This window comes from Babylonia areolata, chromosome 14 (genome assembly GCF_041734735.1).
Source record: "Babylonia areolata isolate BAREFJ2019XMU chromosome 14, ASM4173473v1, whole genome shotgun sequence".
Classification (NCBI taxonomy): domain Eukaryota; kingdom Metazoa; phylum Mollusca; class Gastropoda; order Neogastropoda; family Buccinidae; genus Babylonia; species Babylonia areolata.
In genome coordinates, this window is record NC_134889.1 from 11,267,783 (window position 1) to 11,284,431 (window position 16,649).

A 16,649-nucleotide genomic window follows, 5' to 3' on the forward strand; every position below is an offset into this window, starting at 1 on the left:
TTTTAATTGGAGATTCATTAACAGACAATTTGAGACGTACGAACACACACACACACACACACACACACACACACGAGCGCACACGCGTTTTTGGGTGCGTGTTTGTCTTACAGAGCTTGTTAGTTTCATAATTGACTATTGGAATTGATTCTGATTCCGATATCACACACAAGCACGCGCATTTACATCACACACACACACACACACACACACACACACACACACACTGGAAGATTATACAGTTGCTTCATTGACTTCCGAAAAGCCTTTGATACTGTGTAGCATGCTGGATTACTGTTAAAATTACACACAATTGGAATAACAGTACCTTGTTTTAATATCATAAATGCTATTTACCATAACGCTACGATCTGTACCCCATCAAATCATGGGTTTTCTCGAGAAATCCCTGTTAAAAGAGGAGTCCTACAAGGTAATACACTCAGTCATACACTTTTCAATATTTTTTATTAATGATATCATTAACTCTCAAGAAGATCCAGACTCTCCAAAAATGGACGAGTCAAGCCCATCTCAAGTACCATGCTTACTCTACGCTGATGATATTGTTATTCTGACAGCAACTAAGATGGATTACAAACAAAATTAAACAGACTAAACGACTCCTGCAATCAATGGGGATTAAAAGTAAACAGGGACAAAACAAAGGTCGTCATATTCTCCAAACATGATCCTGTGCTTCCGCACTTTTTCAAGATTGGAGAAAATATCATAATCACAATCGATCGATGGAAATATCTTGGAATAATCTTCCACAAAAGTGGAAGTTTTGAATTTGCCCAAGATCATCTTACTAAACAAGTCACAAAAGTGGTCCATTTTCTTTCTAAGGAGCTCAATTCGAGGCAAAAACATAAACGTAAAAACAATGCTGAACTTGTTGGACTCTTTGATAACCCCTATCATGTCATACGGAGCCGAGTTGTGGTTTCCCTATACCGTAAAACAAAGAGACACAAACACTCCGTTCTCACTAGATGAGCTTTTAGAAAACTGGTTGACATTTCCTCATGAAAATCTTCACATCAGGGCAAACCGACTGCTGGGTGTACACAATAAAGCACCAAATCTTCCGGTACTAGGTGAACTGGGACGATTTCCTGCGAGCATGAAAATTGTCTGTCATATTATTTCCTTTTGGATACATCTAACAATCACAAGAGAATTCGTATGTAAAACACTGTTATAATATGACTAAAAAGCAAAACACTGAAGATAACAAGTGGATTCACTTTGTTAAATCTGTTTCTTGCTTGGATTTGATCACATATGGCTGAACCAGGGTATACTGAATGTCGACAGATTAAAGTTTACACTCTTAAAGAAACTTGAGAGTCGGTACATATAATTATTTCTGGGAGAAAGCAGAAAAACGAAAATAAATCTAAGTTAACATTCTACAATAATGTTTCTAAAGAATACAGACTTGAACTATATCTGATCTACTCAAGATAAAACTGAGCATGGAACTGCCATGTGCAGACTTTGCATAAGCGCACATGATCTCCAAATAGAAAGAGGCAGATACACAGGTACAGAAAAACATGCAAGAAAATTCAAAACCTGTAGTGTATTAGAAGATGAGTATCATTTTTCTAGACAAAAGTATTAGATATGAACACTTACGAGAAGTTTTGTTAACAGATATAAAGTCTGAATTTTACAAATTTTGATGATACTGATATGGTAGACACAATGGTATAATTACGACCTCGTACAACCCCGACTCAAATCATACTGTTTATAGCCAAGCCGACCACTAAGGCCATGTCAGGGCTGGCAACCCCGACCAGCAAAATTCATATATGAATATTTCAAAGAACACGTCACGTTTTGATTAGAACACCTTACATTTAGTTTAGTTCTTTTCTTTCTTTTTTTTCTTTCTTTCTTTTTTCTTTTTCTTTTACCCTTATTGTTGTGTCTATAAACCTTTCAGTTACGGTTTTCATGACAAATAAATACGATTCTGATTCTGAATCTGATTCAGATTCACACACACACGACACACGACAAGTGTGTGCTGTGCACGGACTGACCCTGACGATCCCTGATGGCCAGCACGATGTAGACCACCAGGCTGACCAGCCCCACCAGCTGCCACCAACAACCACAGTACAGCCATACACGCAGTGCCCGGGGGTCTGCCCTGTACTTCCCCTTCACGTACTGCACGTGCACATACAGGGTCAAGGCCGCCACCACACCTGCAGGACACAAATCAAGTCAGCATACATCTGTTGTTTTTCCCCGCCCATCCCCACCCACCTCGTAATGTGCTGATGCTGACAGAACTATTATTCGCAATTTCACACCACCATATACGTCATTAGGAGAAATCCTTTGAACATGAAGTTTTCATGTCAGACATAACATTTTTCTTCGCTGTGGAAGTACAGACTTGAAAGACTTTTTCACACATGTTTCCAGTCAACACAGAGAAGTTCGCAAAATTTTGTTCTGCAAACGCCCCCCATCTCCATCCCTGCGCGCGCATGTGTGTGTGTGTGTGTGTGTGTGTGTGTGGAATAGAATAGAATAGATTTTATTGTCATGAAACCTTAAGGTTTATAAGATACAAGTACAATAGCAAATGAATGAATGAATGAAAAAAATACACCATTAATTAATCAATTAATGCAATAAATTGCAACAGCATTCATAAACAAATCTTCCTAATCTTGTTTGTATATATTCATCATCTGTTAGCATCATCTAACTGGGAATATTTCCTGTGTTATTCGGATTTTGAATATCTTTTAAAAATTGTTCCCTTAAGGTTTTATATTTAATACACTGATCAAGAAGATGGATTTTGTCTTCCAGTATGTTACACTTGCTGCACAATCTGTCTTCTTGTGGAATATTCAAATATCTACCTTTCTCAATCTTTAGGTCATGCGCGCTTATTCTGAGTTTTGTTAAAGCTTGTCTGTGTTTTGTATCTGATAATTTAAAAGACAGGTTTCAGTTTTGTACTCTGCTACAATCGTATTGTAAAATTTTAACTTTAATGTTTTTTCTCTTTTATTCTTTTATCTTTCCAGTGTTTGATATATTCATTTTCTAATTTTTGATATACCACGTATTTCAGTCTATGTACGCTGAATGGGAATTGGTTTTTCCAAATGAGATCAAGGCCTATAATTTTGAGTATGTGTGTGTACGTCTATGGACAGGTTTAATCTTCTTGCTAATTGCTGGACCTATTTCAATTAAGGTTCGTCAGAACGTAGGATGAGGCACTCTACAACAACGTAAATTTACTGCAAATGATTAATTAATTGATTAATTAATTAATTAATTATTTAATTAATTATAAAATATAACACATTCACACTAAGAGAGGGTCCGAGGGGGGCGCTTTTGGGCACTATCCTCAGCTAGGTGGCATAGTGTATTCCAACGACGAAAACTGTTGTGTAGTCTTCCTTTCCGAGACTCACTGTATGATGAGTCACAGGGATCCAAGCTGCTCTGTATTGTCATCCGACAGAGGCCAACCCAACTGCGCGTATCATGACACAGGTCACGTAATCCACCGTGTGTTATGCACTGGGGAACAGAGGAAGTGACGGTCTGGCGCTTTCTAAACGTGGACCATAAACACCTGTCAAACTCATGAACTGACCATGGACCATAAACACCGGTCAAATACCTGCTGTACTGAACGTGAACCACCAACGCCTGTCAAATACCTGTACTGAACGTGGACCTTAAACACCTGCCAAACACCTGAACTGAATATGAACCATAACACCTGCCAAACACCTGAACTGAACGTGGACCATAAACACTTGCCAAACACCTGAACTGAACGTGGACCATAAACACCTGGACTGAACATGGACCATAAACACCTGTCAAACACCTGAACTGAACGTGGTCTATAAACACCTGTCAAACACCTGAACTGAACGTGGACCATAATACCTGCCAAACACCTGAACTGAATGTGGACCATAAACACCTGTCAAACACCTGAACTGAACATGGACCATAAACACCTGTCAAAGACCTGAACTGAACGTGGACTACCAACACCTGTCAAACACCTACAACAGGTACTGTTTGTGGACTGCTAACACGTGTCAAACACCTGAACTGAATGTGGACCACCAACACCTGTCAAACACATACAACAGGTACTGAACGTAGACCGCAGCATCTGTCAGAATTGAATTAGAAGAAAATTTTGATTATCATTTAAAAGTTTACACTGATGGCTCGGTCCTGGATGATAGCAGTGCAGGATCTGCTTTTGTCATTCCTGACCTAAAAACAGAAAAATCATATTATTTAGGTAAGGGACATTCAATTTTTACAGCTGAATTGATGGCCATCCTTATGGCTTTAAATCATCTTGTTGATATACCAATCATAGTAAGTAATATCCTATTTTGTGTTGATTCTCAATCTGTCTTAAAAAGTTTGCTCCATTTTGAGAATAATCAAAGAGAAGATTTATTGTTTGAAATTAGGTATTTATTGCACTCCCTATTTGTGAAGGGTACAAATGTTGATTTTTGTTGGATACCATCCCACACTGGATTCCGTTATAATGACCAAGCAGATAGGGCAGCAAAAAGGGGAGCAAAAAATCATATAGATAGTATAGAAGTATATTGCCCATTGTCATACAAGGAAATAAGCAATAAACTAGAAAGGGACTTTTATAGGTGCTTGAATTCAAGTCTAAAACCTCGTCAGCTGACTCTCTCAGACTTTGGTCCGATTCGCAGACCAATTCTGAGTTTAGCTCTCAGACTATTATCAAATTCATTACGGACCAAGTATTGTTCTACTGTCAAGTGCATATGCTTTAGTAACCTGACAATTGAGCATATAATTTTTCACTGTAGTTTGATGAAGCCTTTTGTATACGAAAGTGTGTCTTCACAAGTGACTGAGAACGTTGATGTTTTTGACTTTTTGCATTCATTATCAGTTGTTTCGCTTGTCAGTTTAACGACTTCTCTTTTACGAAGTGCTTCAAGTTAAGTAATTTCCTGTAACTGTATTTAGAGTTGTTTTGTTGTTGTTGCTGTTGTTTTTTCTTCCAAATTTCACTCACATTTTTACCCTCATTTGCCCATTTTCTCCCAACCCTCCATTATCCACATCTCCCACCCCTTCTAAACGATAATACTCAGATGTATTCATAAATACTTTAACAAATTGTCTTCAATCACCGATATGTGTGACGGGACATTAAACAAAATTCTTCCTCCACGTAGACCGCCAACACCTGTCAAACACCTGAACTGAACGTGGACCATCAACACGTGTCAAACACCTGAACTGAATGTGGACCACCAACACGTGTCAAACATCTGTGCTGAACGTGGACCACCAACTCGTGTCAAACACCTGTGCTGAACGTGGACCACCAACACTTGTCAAACACCTACAACAGGCACTGAACGTGGACCGCCAACGCCTGTCATACACCTGAACTGAACGTGGACCACCAACACGTGTCAAACACCTGAACTGAATGTGGACCACCAACACGTGTCAAACACCTGACCTGAATGTGGACCACCAACACGTGTCAAACACCTGTGCTGAACGTGGACCACCAACACGTGTCAAACACCTGAACTGAATGTGGACCACCAACACGTGTCAAACACCTGAACTGAATGTGGACCACCAACACGTGTCAAACACCTGAACTGAATGTGGACCACCAACACGTGTCAAACACCTGTGCTGAACGTGGACCACCAACACGTGTCAAACACCCGAACTGAATGTGGACCACCAGCACATGTCAAACACCCGAACTGAATGTGGACCACCAACACGTGTCAAACACCCGAACTGAATGTGGACCACCAACACGTGTCAAACACCCGAACTGAATGTGGACCACCAGCACATGTCAAACACCCGAACTAAATGTGGACCACCAACACGTGTCAAACACCTGACTGAACGTGGACCGCAAACACGTGCCAAACACCTGTGCTGAGCACTGAATCGCACTGCACAGTCTTATGACCGTATCCATGGTGGATCGCCACCTCAACAGTGATGTTCATGCTGTGCTGCCTTGTCGCAACAAACACCGCAATGTCAATGTTGGTTTTGTTCATTCTGAACTGCTGATGTCAATACCCTTTAACTGGCCCCCCAGACCATTACATCCAAGCCCAACATCTAACACTTTGAAATCTGTGACGGTGTGCAGATAAGACGGGTGAGGTAGGTATCTGGCAGGTTCTCAATCATACTGACATACTTGAGGGGACTGCAGGTTCTCCTCTGGAAGATGGCTCGTGGCGGCAAACAGACATACGCTGACGGAAAAAAACAACTACTTACTCAAACCAAGGTGTGGATGGATGTGGACGGTGATACTGAGAAGTGCAGTGTAAGTGACGTAACTGGGAATGGAAAGAAAATAGAGTGTGCGCGAGCGTGCGCTCACATACATACAGTTGCTATGACCTTTGTGTGTGCTATATGTTGTATGCCAAATTTCACTGTCATGCCTGTAATCTGTATGTATCACAAACTTCAACACACCAAATTTCTGTTGCTGAGTTGATAGTTATTATGAGTCTGATTCCTATATGCGCACATACATATAACATAAACAAACGCACGTGTGCACACACATTTACGCACAAACATTCTCTCTCACCCTCTCTCTCTCTCTCTCTTTCTCTCCATCTCTCTATCTATCTCTGTCACACACACACACACACACACACACACACACACACACACACACACACACACACACACAGAATGGGAAGTGGGGACATACAGAAAAAAGTTACGAATATCAAAAATGAAAGGTTTGCGGTATCAGCTTACAGTTAGCTGTTGAACTTTGATCTTGCCTCAGCACAAGGACATGCTGATTAGATTGATTAAGATCCAAATGATCTGCTTGAAACAACGACAGTTACCAGTCACCCACTAAGAGAGAGATTGATATGTAGTGAGAGGGAGAAGAGGAGATAGAGGGGTAGATAGGGAAGAGAGACGGAGATAGGAGAGGAAGTGGGGAGGGAGGGAGGGAGGGAGAGAGAGAGGGAGGGAAGGCGGGGAGAGAGATAGAGAGAGAGAAACTGAAACTGAAAATTGTTTTTATGCCATTGACATTACAGTCATATTGGCATGGGACACATCAGAATAATCGTTTAACAACATAAAAACAAACAAAACAAAAACAGCATTAATATATGCATCGAAGTCGCAGCAACAACCCTGCAAAGAAAATTACAAGGTCTGTTGAAACACAATAATAAAAAAAAACACTTATGTCGAAAACGGCTTTACCCACGCTCGACAAACTCACGGCGTGCTCAACCGAAAAGAAAAATATGAAAAAAGAAAAGTAAACCTATATATATTCAGTTAATTTGCACTTTCTCCGTGCATATTAGAAAACAATACAAATGTCGGCTTCTTTGAGTCGACCATCCAACCTAAACGCTATGACAGTTAAAACTTTAGTGTGATTATTTCTTAACTTTCGAAACTGCAATTCTTTTGTTGTGTATGCCTTTACAAGTTAGAGCAATTCTTGCTACGAGTGTGCCAAGCAAGGGCGATAAATTTAGCAAGTGACCGAATTATCTTTACATTATCTGACAAGAGAGAGAGAGAGAGAGAGAGAGAGAGAGAGAGAGAGAGAGATTCGGATGATTTATTCATATCGGCCATTGCCCCTCATGAAGGGATGAAGTGTGCAACACTGTCATTACATACGAGTGTGCATGCTGAAACATTCATCAAACGAATTAACACAACTGATCGTATCTTAAATGCTTTATGTGAGAAAACTGACCAATTCTCTATCATGTTTTCTTAATCAGATGCCATCAACAGACTCAGCCGGAACTGTTTTGAAATTTATAGTATATTCCCGGAATATACTGTTCCAAAAGCAGACACAACATGAAATACAACTCATCTTCAACCCCACTTCTACACAAAGGACAAGAATAAAAACTCTACCTCAGTATCTTCCTACCGCGACTGTAATGTTGAACAATTTCTTTTATATATATATATATAATCTAAGTCTTGCCATTGTGAGTTTAAAATGTATGTGTCTAAGCTCATTTGCAAATTTCGGTTTCATTTCATGCACAGTACAAAATGTCCTATACATCTCAACATTGCCAGTTTTTGGTATCACGAGCATGGGAACTGGTGACAAACGAACAAAAATTAATGTCAGTGTTCAGAGGCAGAGAAGAGCTATGGAGTTCGCTGTAGAATGTTTCAAATAATTGAAACGGTGACTTGGACCAAACTGCCATAAAAGCAAACTTAACTGATTTGTACCTGTTAAACCGTCTGTTCTTGACATCTGGAAAATTCTAGCCTAGATTCTTCTACGTATCTTAGAGTGGAAAACTTTTTTTATGTGGTACGGTATCAAAACAGGTTCTGTGTCCGCTCCTATAACGGTCTCTTGTCTGGCAGCCTGCAGGGACTCCTTGATAATGAGGCAACCAGCGCTGTCCTGGGTATGGATCATTTCAAATACACATTAGTGTGCAGTGCTGGGCTCAACATGTTGAGGAAGCGTTGACTGCTGTGCACGTTGGACTGATATGTTTCCTTTGAATCGGAATTATTTCTCGTGAAGATTTCATTGTAGATATGCAGTATCTTTGTTGCTGGAACTGCTGTCATAACCGTCAAAAAATGATGAAGGCCTTCCTGTATTTGCGGGTGACAAATTCCGTACATAGCGGGGTCAGTTGATCACAGGTGGAGCCATGCAGCCAGTGATCCCAGTGAACAGAGAACCACCATTTATATCAAATGTAACTGCTGCGTGAGGCGGCTGCAACCTGCTGATCAACTGTAAGCATGTTATCCGCATGAGATTACTTTTTTGCACCTATCCTGATGAATCGAACAAAGATGTTGGCACATACAAACCGCCGTGGCGAAGTGGTTAGCGTCACGGACTGACGGCTGGGAGGACGCGTGTTCGAATCCCAGTGGAGGTGGGTTTTTCGGCCCGCGGCCGACTCCTATCCAGAATTGAGTGTGCTATGAGCTTAAATGGGAAGACTGGGACCACACAGTCGAGTATCATCCACTTCAAGGATGCATCTTTGGGTGTTTTGCTCTAATTTCCTGACCAACACTGCAGGTGTCTGTATCATACTGCAAGTGTCTATATCTCTCAGGCCTGGTTGACGCCGGGATATCATTATGAAAGGAAGCGTTGAGTACAGCCTTGTCACGAAGTCACGTAGTCCCAAACCAAAATGGACCTCCATAGCAGCATCGTCATCATCATCATCATCGTCATCCTCCTTCATCATCATGTGTGGAGTGTTCGCCTAGAGGTAGCGCGTCCGCCTAGGAAGCGAGAAAATGAGCGTACTGGTTCGAATCCCACTGGTAATCGCCGATATTTTCTCCCCCTCCACTAGACCTTGAGTGATGGTCTGGACGCTAGTCATTCGGATGAGACGATAAACCGAGGTCCCGTGTGCAGCATGCATTTAGTGCATGTAAAAGAACCCACGGTAACAAAAGGGCTGTCCCTGGCAAAATTCTGGAGAAAAATCCACTTCGATAGCAAAACAAAATTGCAGGCAGGAAAAAAATACAAAAAAATGTGTGGCGCTGTCAGTGTAGCGACGCGTTCTCCCTGAGGAGAGCAGCCCGAATTTCACACAAAGAAACCTATGACAAATAAAAAAGCCCCAAATTATGTGGCCTTTCATGCCCTGCTCTCATGGTGACCTCAGTTTCGATACCCCTCTACTTCCGCGCTTGGGGTGACTTGTCAAAGTCTTCGGTGTCGGCGGATTCATGGTGAACTGCCGTTGGAGGAACTTGTTTTTTTTATGTCCCTCCGTGGACGCTGATGGACTTCTTGAAAGAAGTGAACATTTTTAATCAGATTTGAAGGTTTTAAACTGGGAGGTTTTTAAACTTTGAATGGAGAGCTTGAGGCGGTGACTGGTTTTTATTGTGCGTGTATTTTTTTTACGCTTGACTTAAAAGTAGATGCAAACGTGGCGATAGCTTTGAGATGGCCTTAGTGGTCGGCGAGGCTCTAAGCACCATAATTTGAATTTGATTTGGAGGAACTGGTGGCGGTCTCCAATCTGGGAAAGACGCTCGCTTAGTCTGGCTCCGCGACAAAGCAATTACTGTCATCAGTATGGGGCTTAGTAGATGGTGTCCTAAGTACATTAAATCAGAACAGGCACTACCAAACACTACCAAAGTGACTCAGCAGCAGTGCATAGTCTCCTCTGGTGTGTGGCCTCTTGGCGACCTAACATCGATGGTTCCCTGTGGTCTGCCGGTACTAGGACTGCGGCAACACGAACCCGGGTGTGGCCGTGTATGGGGGACTCGGAATGAGCGGCGTGAGAGTTATGCCACTGAAACGGCGAAGATGATGGGGCAGCAACAACAAAAAGAAAAAAAGATGTTGGCACATCGTATTGAAACACCGGTGGCAAGATTTCCAGTGTGATCTGTGCAAGTCACTAGCTGCTCGAATAATAAGAATGATGATAATAATAATAACAATAATGGATAGTTGCTGAGCGCTTTCCTCCCTGAAAGGGAGTTCAAAGCGCTTAACAATAAACATCAAAACACGCGCGCGCGATAACTTACAATAGAAAAAAGAATAAATAATGATTTGACGCACACGAGCATAAGACAGATTCAAAGACTGCGCCTATTACATTACTTTTACACACACACACACACACACACACACACACACACACACACACACACACACACAAACACACACACACACATACGCGCGCGCGCGCGCAAGGAGTAAAAAAAAACAACTCAAGTCTGCATGGGTTATAACTGAATGTCAGTGGAAAGGAATGGAAGTTCAACGTATAGGCGTTTTCAAAAAGATGCGTTTTCAGACCAGTTTTAAAAGATTGAAATGAGAGAGAGAGGCGATGATCGTGAGATAAACTATTCCTGACAGATGGACCTGAATGAGAAAAGGAAAAATCACCGAAGGACTGGGTTTTAACACGGGGTGCAAGTAGCCGCCGTGAATCAGAAGATGATCTGAATTATTGGGGTGTGTAGGTTTGAATGACTTATCTCAAATACTGAGGGGCAGCACACGAAATGGAGTTGAAGGTAAGAGTTGTGACTGTATACTAAATGCGGGCAGAAATTGGTAACCAATGAAGAGGTAAGGGTTGACGTTGACAGGCTATTGGCGGACCTTCACAGTGCTTTCTGCAGCGAGAGCGATCACCTGATCCTTCATTGTTGCCTCCAGTGCAGCCGTGCCCATCATGTCCTGCAGATCGACATATCCTGGCTTCAGAACTAAGTCTTGTGGAAGTGGCATCGCCATTATCTATAGAGACTTCTTGGAACCTTCCTTTCCTTCTCCAGCAACCTCAACTCTCCACACGATTCCTTTGAAGCGCTCGAAGTCGATGTCAATGCTCTTGGTCACTCGATTACTACAACCTTCGCTCTGGCAAGTCAATTGTAGATGGAAATGTCAACTTTTATTTCGACAACCAGACTATTCCTGATACCAAAAGCCATTGCCTTTCTCTGTCCAATCATTCTCTTTCTCAGCTCGTCGTGAAATCAGCACACAGATCCGGCCATACTTTGGACTGACTCGCCAACCGTGATTCTAATGACATGGCTGCATTCAGTGGCGGTAACCGACGACCTTTCCTCCGATCAATGTGGTAGTCTTCTGCCAGAGCCATGAGATCCTGCACTGTCGTAACCTGAAATCTATCAACACTCAACACCTTCTCTTCACAAGCTGCTGAACGTCTTTCCCAAATGTCCTCCCTCACCGACGCCTCTTCACATTACAACAATGTCCTCTGTCAACTGCTGGCTGAACATTCACCATCCACTATCTCCCTGCTGCATTCCACCACATGGTACACACATGACATCCGGAATGCAAACCACAAGTGTCTTCAGTAGGAATGGCGGTGGCCAGCAACAAAAATCTGAGATTACAATGAAATCTTCCCCCTCCCATGCCCCCCCTCCCCCCCTCCCCCCCCCCCAAAAAAAAAATCTGTCAACAAAGACAATCAGTTTCTCCACTCAGGGCCACATCTACAAACGTCTTTATTCCACTGTGTCAAGTCTTATCACTGAAAATAAAACGACTCCCCTCCCTTCTGCCTGTACGTCAAAACATTACAATAAACTTGAACCAATGCATTTCCTACCTACTCCTGATCCCATTTCAACAACACACCTCTCGTTTTCTTCAATCCTTTCTCTGAGACAGCAGTCTTTACCAATCTGAAAGAAATGACAATAAAATCCTGTGAGCTTGATCCCATAACAGCTTCTATCTGTTCCCAGTGTGTCCAACGGCTGTTACCCACAATCACCATCATCAGTCCACCTCTTCTTCCTGGATCTTGTCCATACACTTTCAACACTATAGTCTTCTGACCTCATCTGAAGAAACTCAACTTTGCCCCGAACGTTTTCAAAACTATCGACCAGCCTGTCCTATCTTCTAGAAAAAGCCACCCTGAAGCAGCCCAATAACCACCTTTGCTTCAACAATATCTAAATAGTACCGCTCACAGCAAGTTAAAGTCATATCTCACCGATCGATTCCTACCAGCAACAGTTAACTGCAATTCTGAACTTGTTCAAGTTGGAGTCCCACTGGGGTATATTTTAGGCACCGTTCTTTTTTTACAGTATATATTGCCCCCTTAAAAATACTAACCACCACTACCTCAATTATCAGTGTAACGCAGATGACACTCTCCTTCAGAAAACCGACATCCCTGAAAATTAAATCTGCTCTCTTGGCAAAAACGTCCAACTGCTTCCTGACATTCAGAACTGGATAACAAAAAATAAATCACAATTAAAAATAAGAAAAATTGAATCATATCTTACAGGAATAAAACTTTTTTTTTCTTTTTCTTTTTTTTTTTTATCACAAATGACTCAAACTCGTGAAGACATTCATCCCTCTTCCCAGGTGAATCAATAATTCTGGTGGTGTTATTGACAACACAAAGTGTCCACGCAAAAAACGAAGAAGAAAAAGTCAGATGGCAATTTTGCTACCCTCATTTATGGCACATCAGTTCTGTTCGAAAATACCAGTCCACCGACGGAATATCTGAACTCGTCGCTTCTTTCATTCCATCTCGCTTTGGCAACTACAACTACAACTAAACTGCAACTTTCTTATTTGGTTTGCCTGCTTCATCCATTACAAAACTCTAACGCTCGACTCGCAGAAAGAAAAGGTCTGAGCACATCTCAGATCTGTCGACTGGCTCCCTGTCTCACACAGAATATACTACAAGATCAGGACTCTGATAAACATAAAGAAACATACGCATAAACAAACCTGCCCCTTCCTATCTCTGTGACAGCCTTGATCTCAACACTCTAAGCGATCAGCTAAAGACCTAATTTGTTTTCACGTTCCCACATGCAAGCACTCAATGATAGGTCGCCATTCTTTCTTCGTCTCTGGACCTTCCTCTTTCATCATTTTTTTTTAAACTCAGCTCTTTCACGTCTGGCCTTAAAACTCAGCTCTTTCCAAAATACCCACTCCCCCTCCTCCCTTTTCTTGTCTACAGTTACTCTTGCTTTCTGTTTACATGCTTTATCTTTCATCAGTCTGGATCAGAGTTAAGCATGCGTGTTAACGACTGATGTGAAAGCACTTTTCTTGCAAACGACTCACCGTAATTTGATTTCATACAGTTAGTATCATTCATCAATCTAGTTGTGATCAATTGGCAGAATCAGCATTCACTTCTGGTGCTGCAGTTCTTCCGTTTGCTATGTTCAGCAAAATGGTGTCAATGCTGGAGTGGTTCTTATCCAGCAAGTAGGACATGAGGAGGTTTGTGCCTCTGATGAAGTCATGGACTCCTCGTTCTAGTCACTGATTGAGAATGACAAAGCAGTCAGTGACTGCATGTCTGCATTGACCTGACCATGAGCAGACGTGGACATCAGCCATACTGTCCGCTGCCTTTTTTTCAAGTCCTTATCTCTACTTCACCTACCATTGGTCTTCATTGCTTTCATCAGGACCTGTTCAGTAACAAAATCTTTCAACAGTCTTGGCCAGAACTGATCACTCTTTCTGAGCACAATGTTGCCTGCTTCAAAACTGCAGCTGACACTGGGATGAGTGTCCAATTCTGGTTTTTGCATCACGTAGCACGTGGCTAATTTTGCACACTGCAACAACTTGATAATAACCGCATCTCATCAACTGGAGATGTAGGCTGGACTGCCGGTTTTCTTGGCTTTGACATGTTAAAGATATTGATCATCTCAAGAAACTGAAACCAGTCACTATTTCCGTTTGCAGACAACCAATCCTTGGATTTATCCAGTTTACTTACAACATTAGAAATGACAGGACCGTTTGCTGCAACCCGAGCTGTTGGGTGTAGAACTTTCCAGCTTTTCCAGGAGAGATGTAGCAGTGTCCAGATAATCATCACCAGCCTTGTTGGACCACTCTGTCACATCTGGACTTTCAGCAGATATTGAAGCCGTGTCTTCATGCTGGACGCGAGTGTGGCTGAATCATCCTCTATCTCATCGCAAAATTATCTCATTGTTACACATATACGACGTAACAAATATGAGAAAGAAAATGAATTACCAGCATGAAAAACTTCGGGGCTTGTTTGAATCATTGCAGACAATATCCAGCATCACCGTGTGGCTGCCAGTGCATGTTGCACTGTTATTTCCAGCCTTTTCCATTCAGCTCGCTTTGCCAGCTTTGCTCTCACAGACATAAAAAAAAGTTCCCCGTGTTCTCCGGTTGTCCGCCACGTTTGTGTTAACTGGGCAACAATGTATTACTTTGTACCGATGTATCCACCCACCTGACTGTCTGCATCCAGTGTATACATATTCTACCACAGGCTACCTATCCGAATACACACTCACTTATAGTAAAACAGACATACACAACTTGAACACGCGCGCGGGCGCTTCATGACAGACTCCTGGCACATACACACATGCACACACGCGCGCGCGTACATACACATCACATCACATCACATACACACAACCTACTCACCAGACACGAAGCCCCATGCAGCTGCATTGAAGTTATGATAGACCCCTCCAAACACCCCAGCCACACACACCCCCAGCACAACCCCCACCACAGCAAACACTATCCGGGCCCCCATGGAACAATCCGAAGGACTGGACATCCTCCCCGCTTTTCAACAACTTTCCCACTGCCAAAATTGTCTCAACACAATGATACTCAGTGTTTGTCTCTCACATAGAAATGCCGAAGTTTCGTCACGACTCTCCTATCTCCAACCAAGCCGCTCGCAGTTTACCTGTAACACAATGCGTCAGTGTGATTTACCGACACGGTTGCCACACAACAGTGACAGGACATGGGTTTTTTTTCCTAGCAGTTGAAGCTGTCGGCCATTTTTTAAAGTTCTCAACGAAGTACTCCTTGTTTTCTTGTGTAACCGGTTTACCCTGGACTATGTAAATGATCTGAGCCATCTGAACCACTTCACGTGAGTGCAGGTCACAATTTGGTAGGTTGCACAAACACACGTCACAGTTCAGCCAATGAAAACACTCCTTCGCGCGCCGCGCGTTTGGCAACCGCCACGTGGTGTGTGTGTTATTTATACTTATCACGAGCGAGCGGATGTGACTGACATTTTGCGTGTGTGTGTGTAGAGTCTTTGTGTGTGTGTGTGTGTGTGTGTGTGTGTGTGTGTGTGTGTGTGTGTTCCTTTTCTTTCTTTTTCTTCTTCCTTATTTTTCACGACAGCGGGTCGGCCGGAGTGGGGGTTGAGGGTGGGACAGGGGGAGCTATTTTCTCTCTCTCTCTCTCTCTCTCTCTCTCTCTCTCAGTAGTTCGGATGCCCAAACAATGAAACAAAAACCGTACAAAATTTCACTGTGGCTGTTATTTTACAATCCCAGAAATGAACAACCGTTATAAGATATATCACTGGTTGATGATCTGACACATACACATGGATGTATGTATGTTCGTTCGTTCTTTAGTTTAGTTGAGTTGGTTTCATCAAGTCGACAGCACGCATTTTTTTAACGCTCCTGGAAAATTATCCCTCAAGTTCAATTAACTGCTTAAGTAAGGCGTTCCACATGTGGATTTCTATGTGATGCAATGCAGGATAGTGTTCTGATCACAGTGATGTAATTTTTGTGATTGTAGATAACCATGCCTGTAGACAGTGAGTGCTTTCGTGCTCGGTGTGGACTGTTTCTCGCCACTTACCACAACTTCATGGCCAAGCGCGTTACGCTTGTTTTGAAAATGCGCACGAGACTTGTGACAGTAGGCCTACGGAACAGACTGGAACACGGCTGCTCAGCCGAGCACAAAATCCACCTCTTTAGTTTCCGAGCAGCGTCTAGCGTCTGAAGTTTTGCTTTTTGTGTTTGTGGCCGCACATCTCCTGTGTTGTGGTGACGTGGAATTAAATCCTGGTTCTTCAGACAGCAAGATATGTGAATCCGAAAAAGACATTGGAGACAACGAACCAGTTATGACAACGGGTACGAGTGCAGGCAACAGGAATAACATTTCCACCTGTCTCCCTTCCAAGTGTACATCTGGTACAGGGCTT

At 42.5% G+C, this 16,649-nt stretch overlaps 1 protein-coding gene across 2 annotated transcripts in view; it reads right to left on the bottom strand.

Annotated features, from left to right (window-relative positions):
• LOC143289814 (heme transporter hrg1-A-like) overlaps nucleotides 1-15,564 on the bottom strand; it is a 52,189-nt gene extending 36,625 nt beyond the window's left edge. The window contains exons 1-2 of one of the 2 annotated variants that reach the window (XM_076598978.1): nucleotides 15,095-15,564; nucleotides 2,061-2,228 (exon numbers count right to left, since the gene is read on the bottom strand). In XM_076598978.1, coding sequence (XP_076455093.1) covers nucleotides 2,061-2,228; nucleotides 15,095-15,233 — 307 coding nt within the window. In that variant the 5' untranslated portion in view covers nucleotides 15,234-15,564. The remainder of the gene's footprint in view (nucleotides 1-2,060; nucleotides 2,229-15,094) is intronic. The other variant, XM_076598977.1, reaches the window with a different exon arrangement.
• Between the last annotated feature and the right edge of the window lie 1,085 nt (nucleotides 15,565-16,649).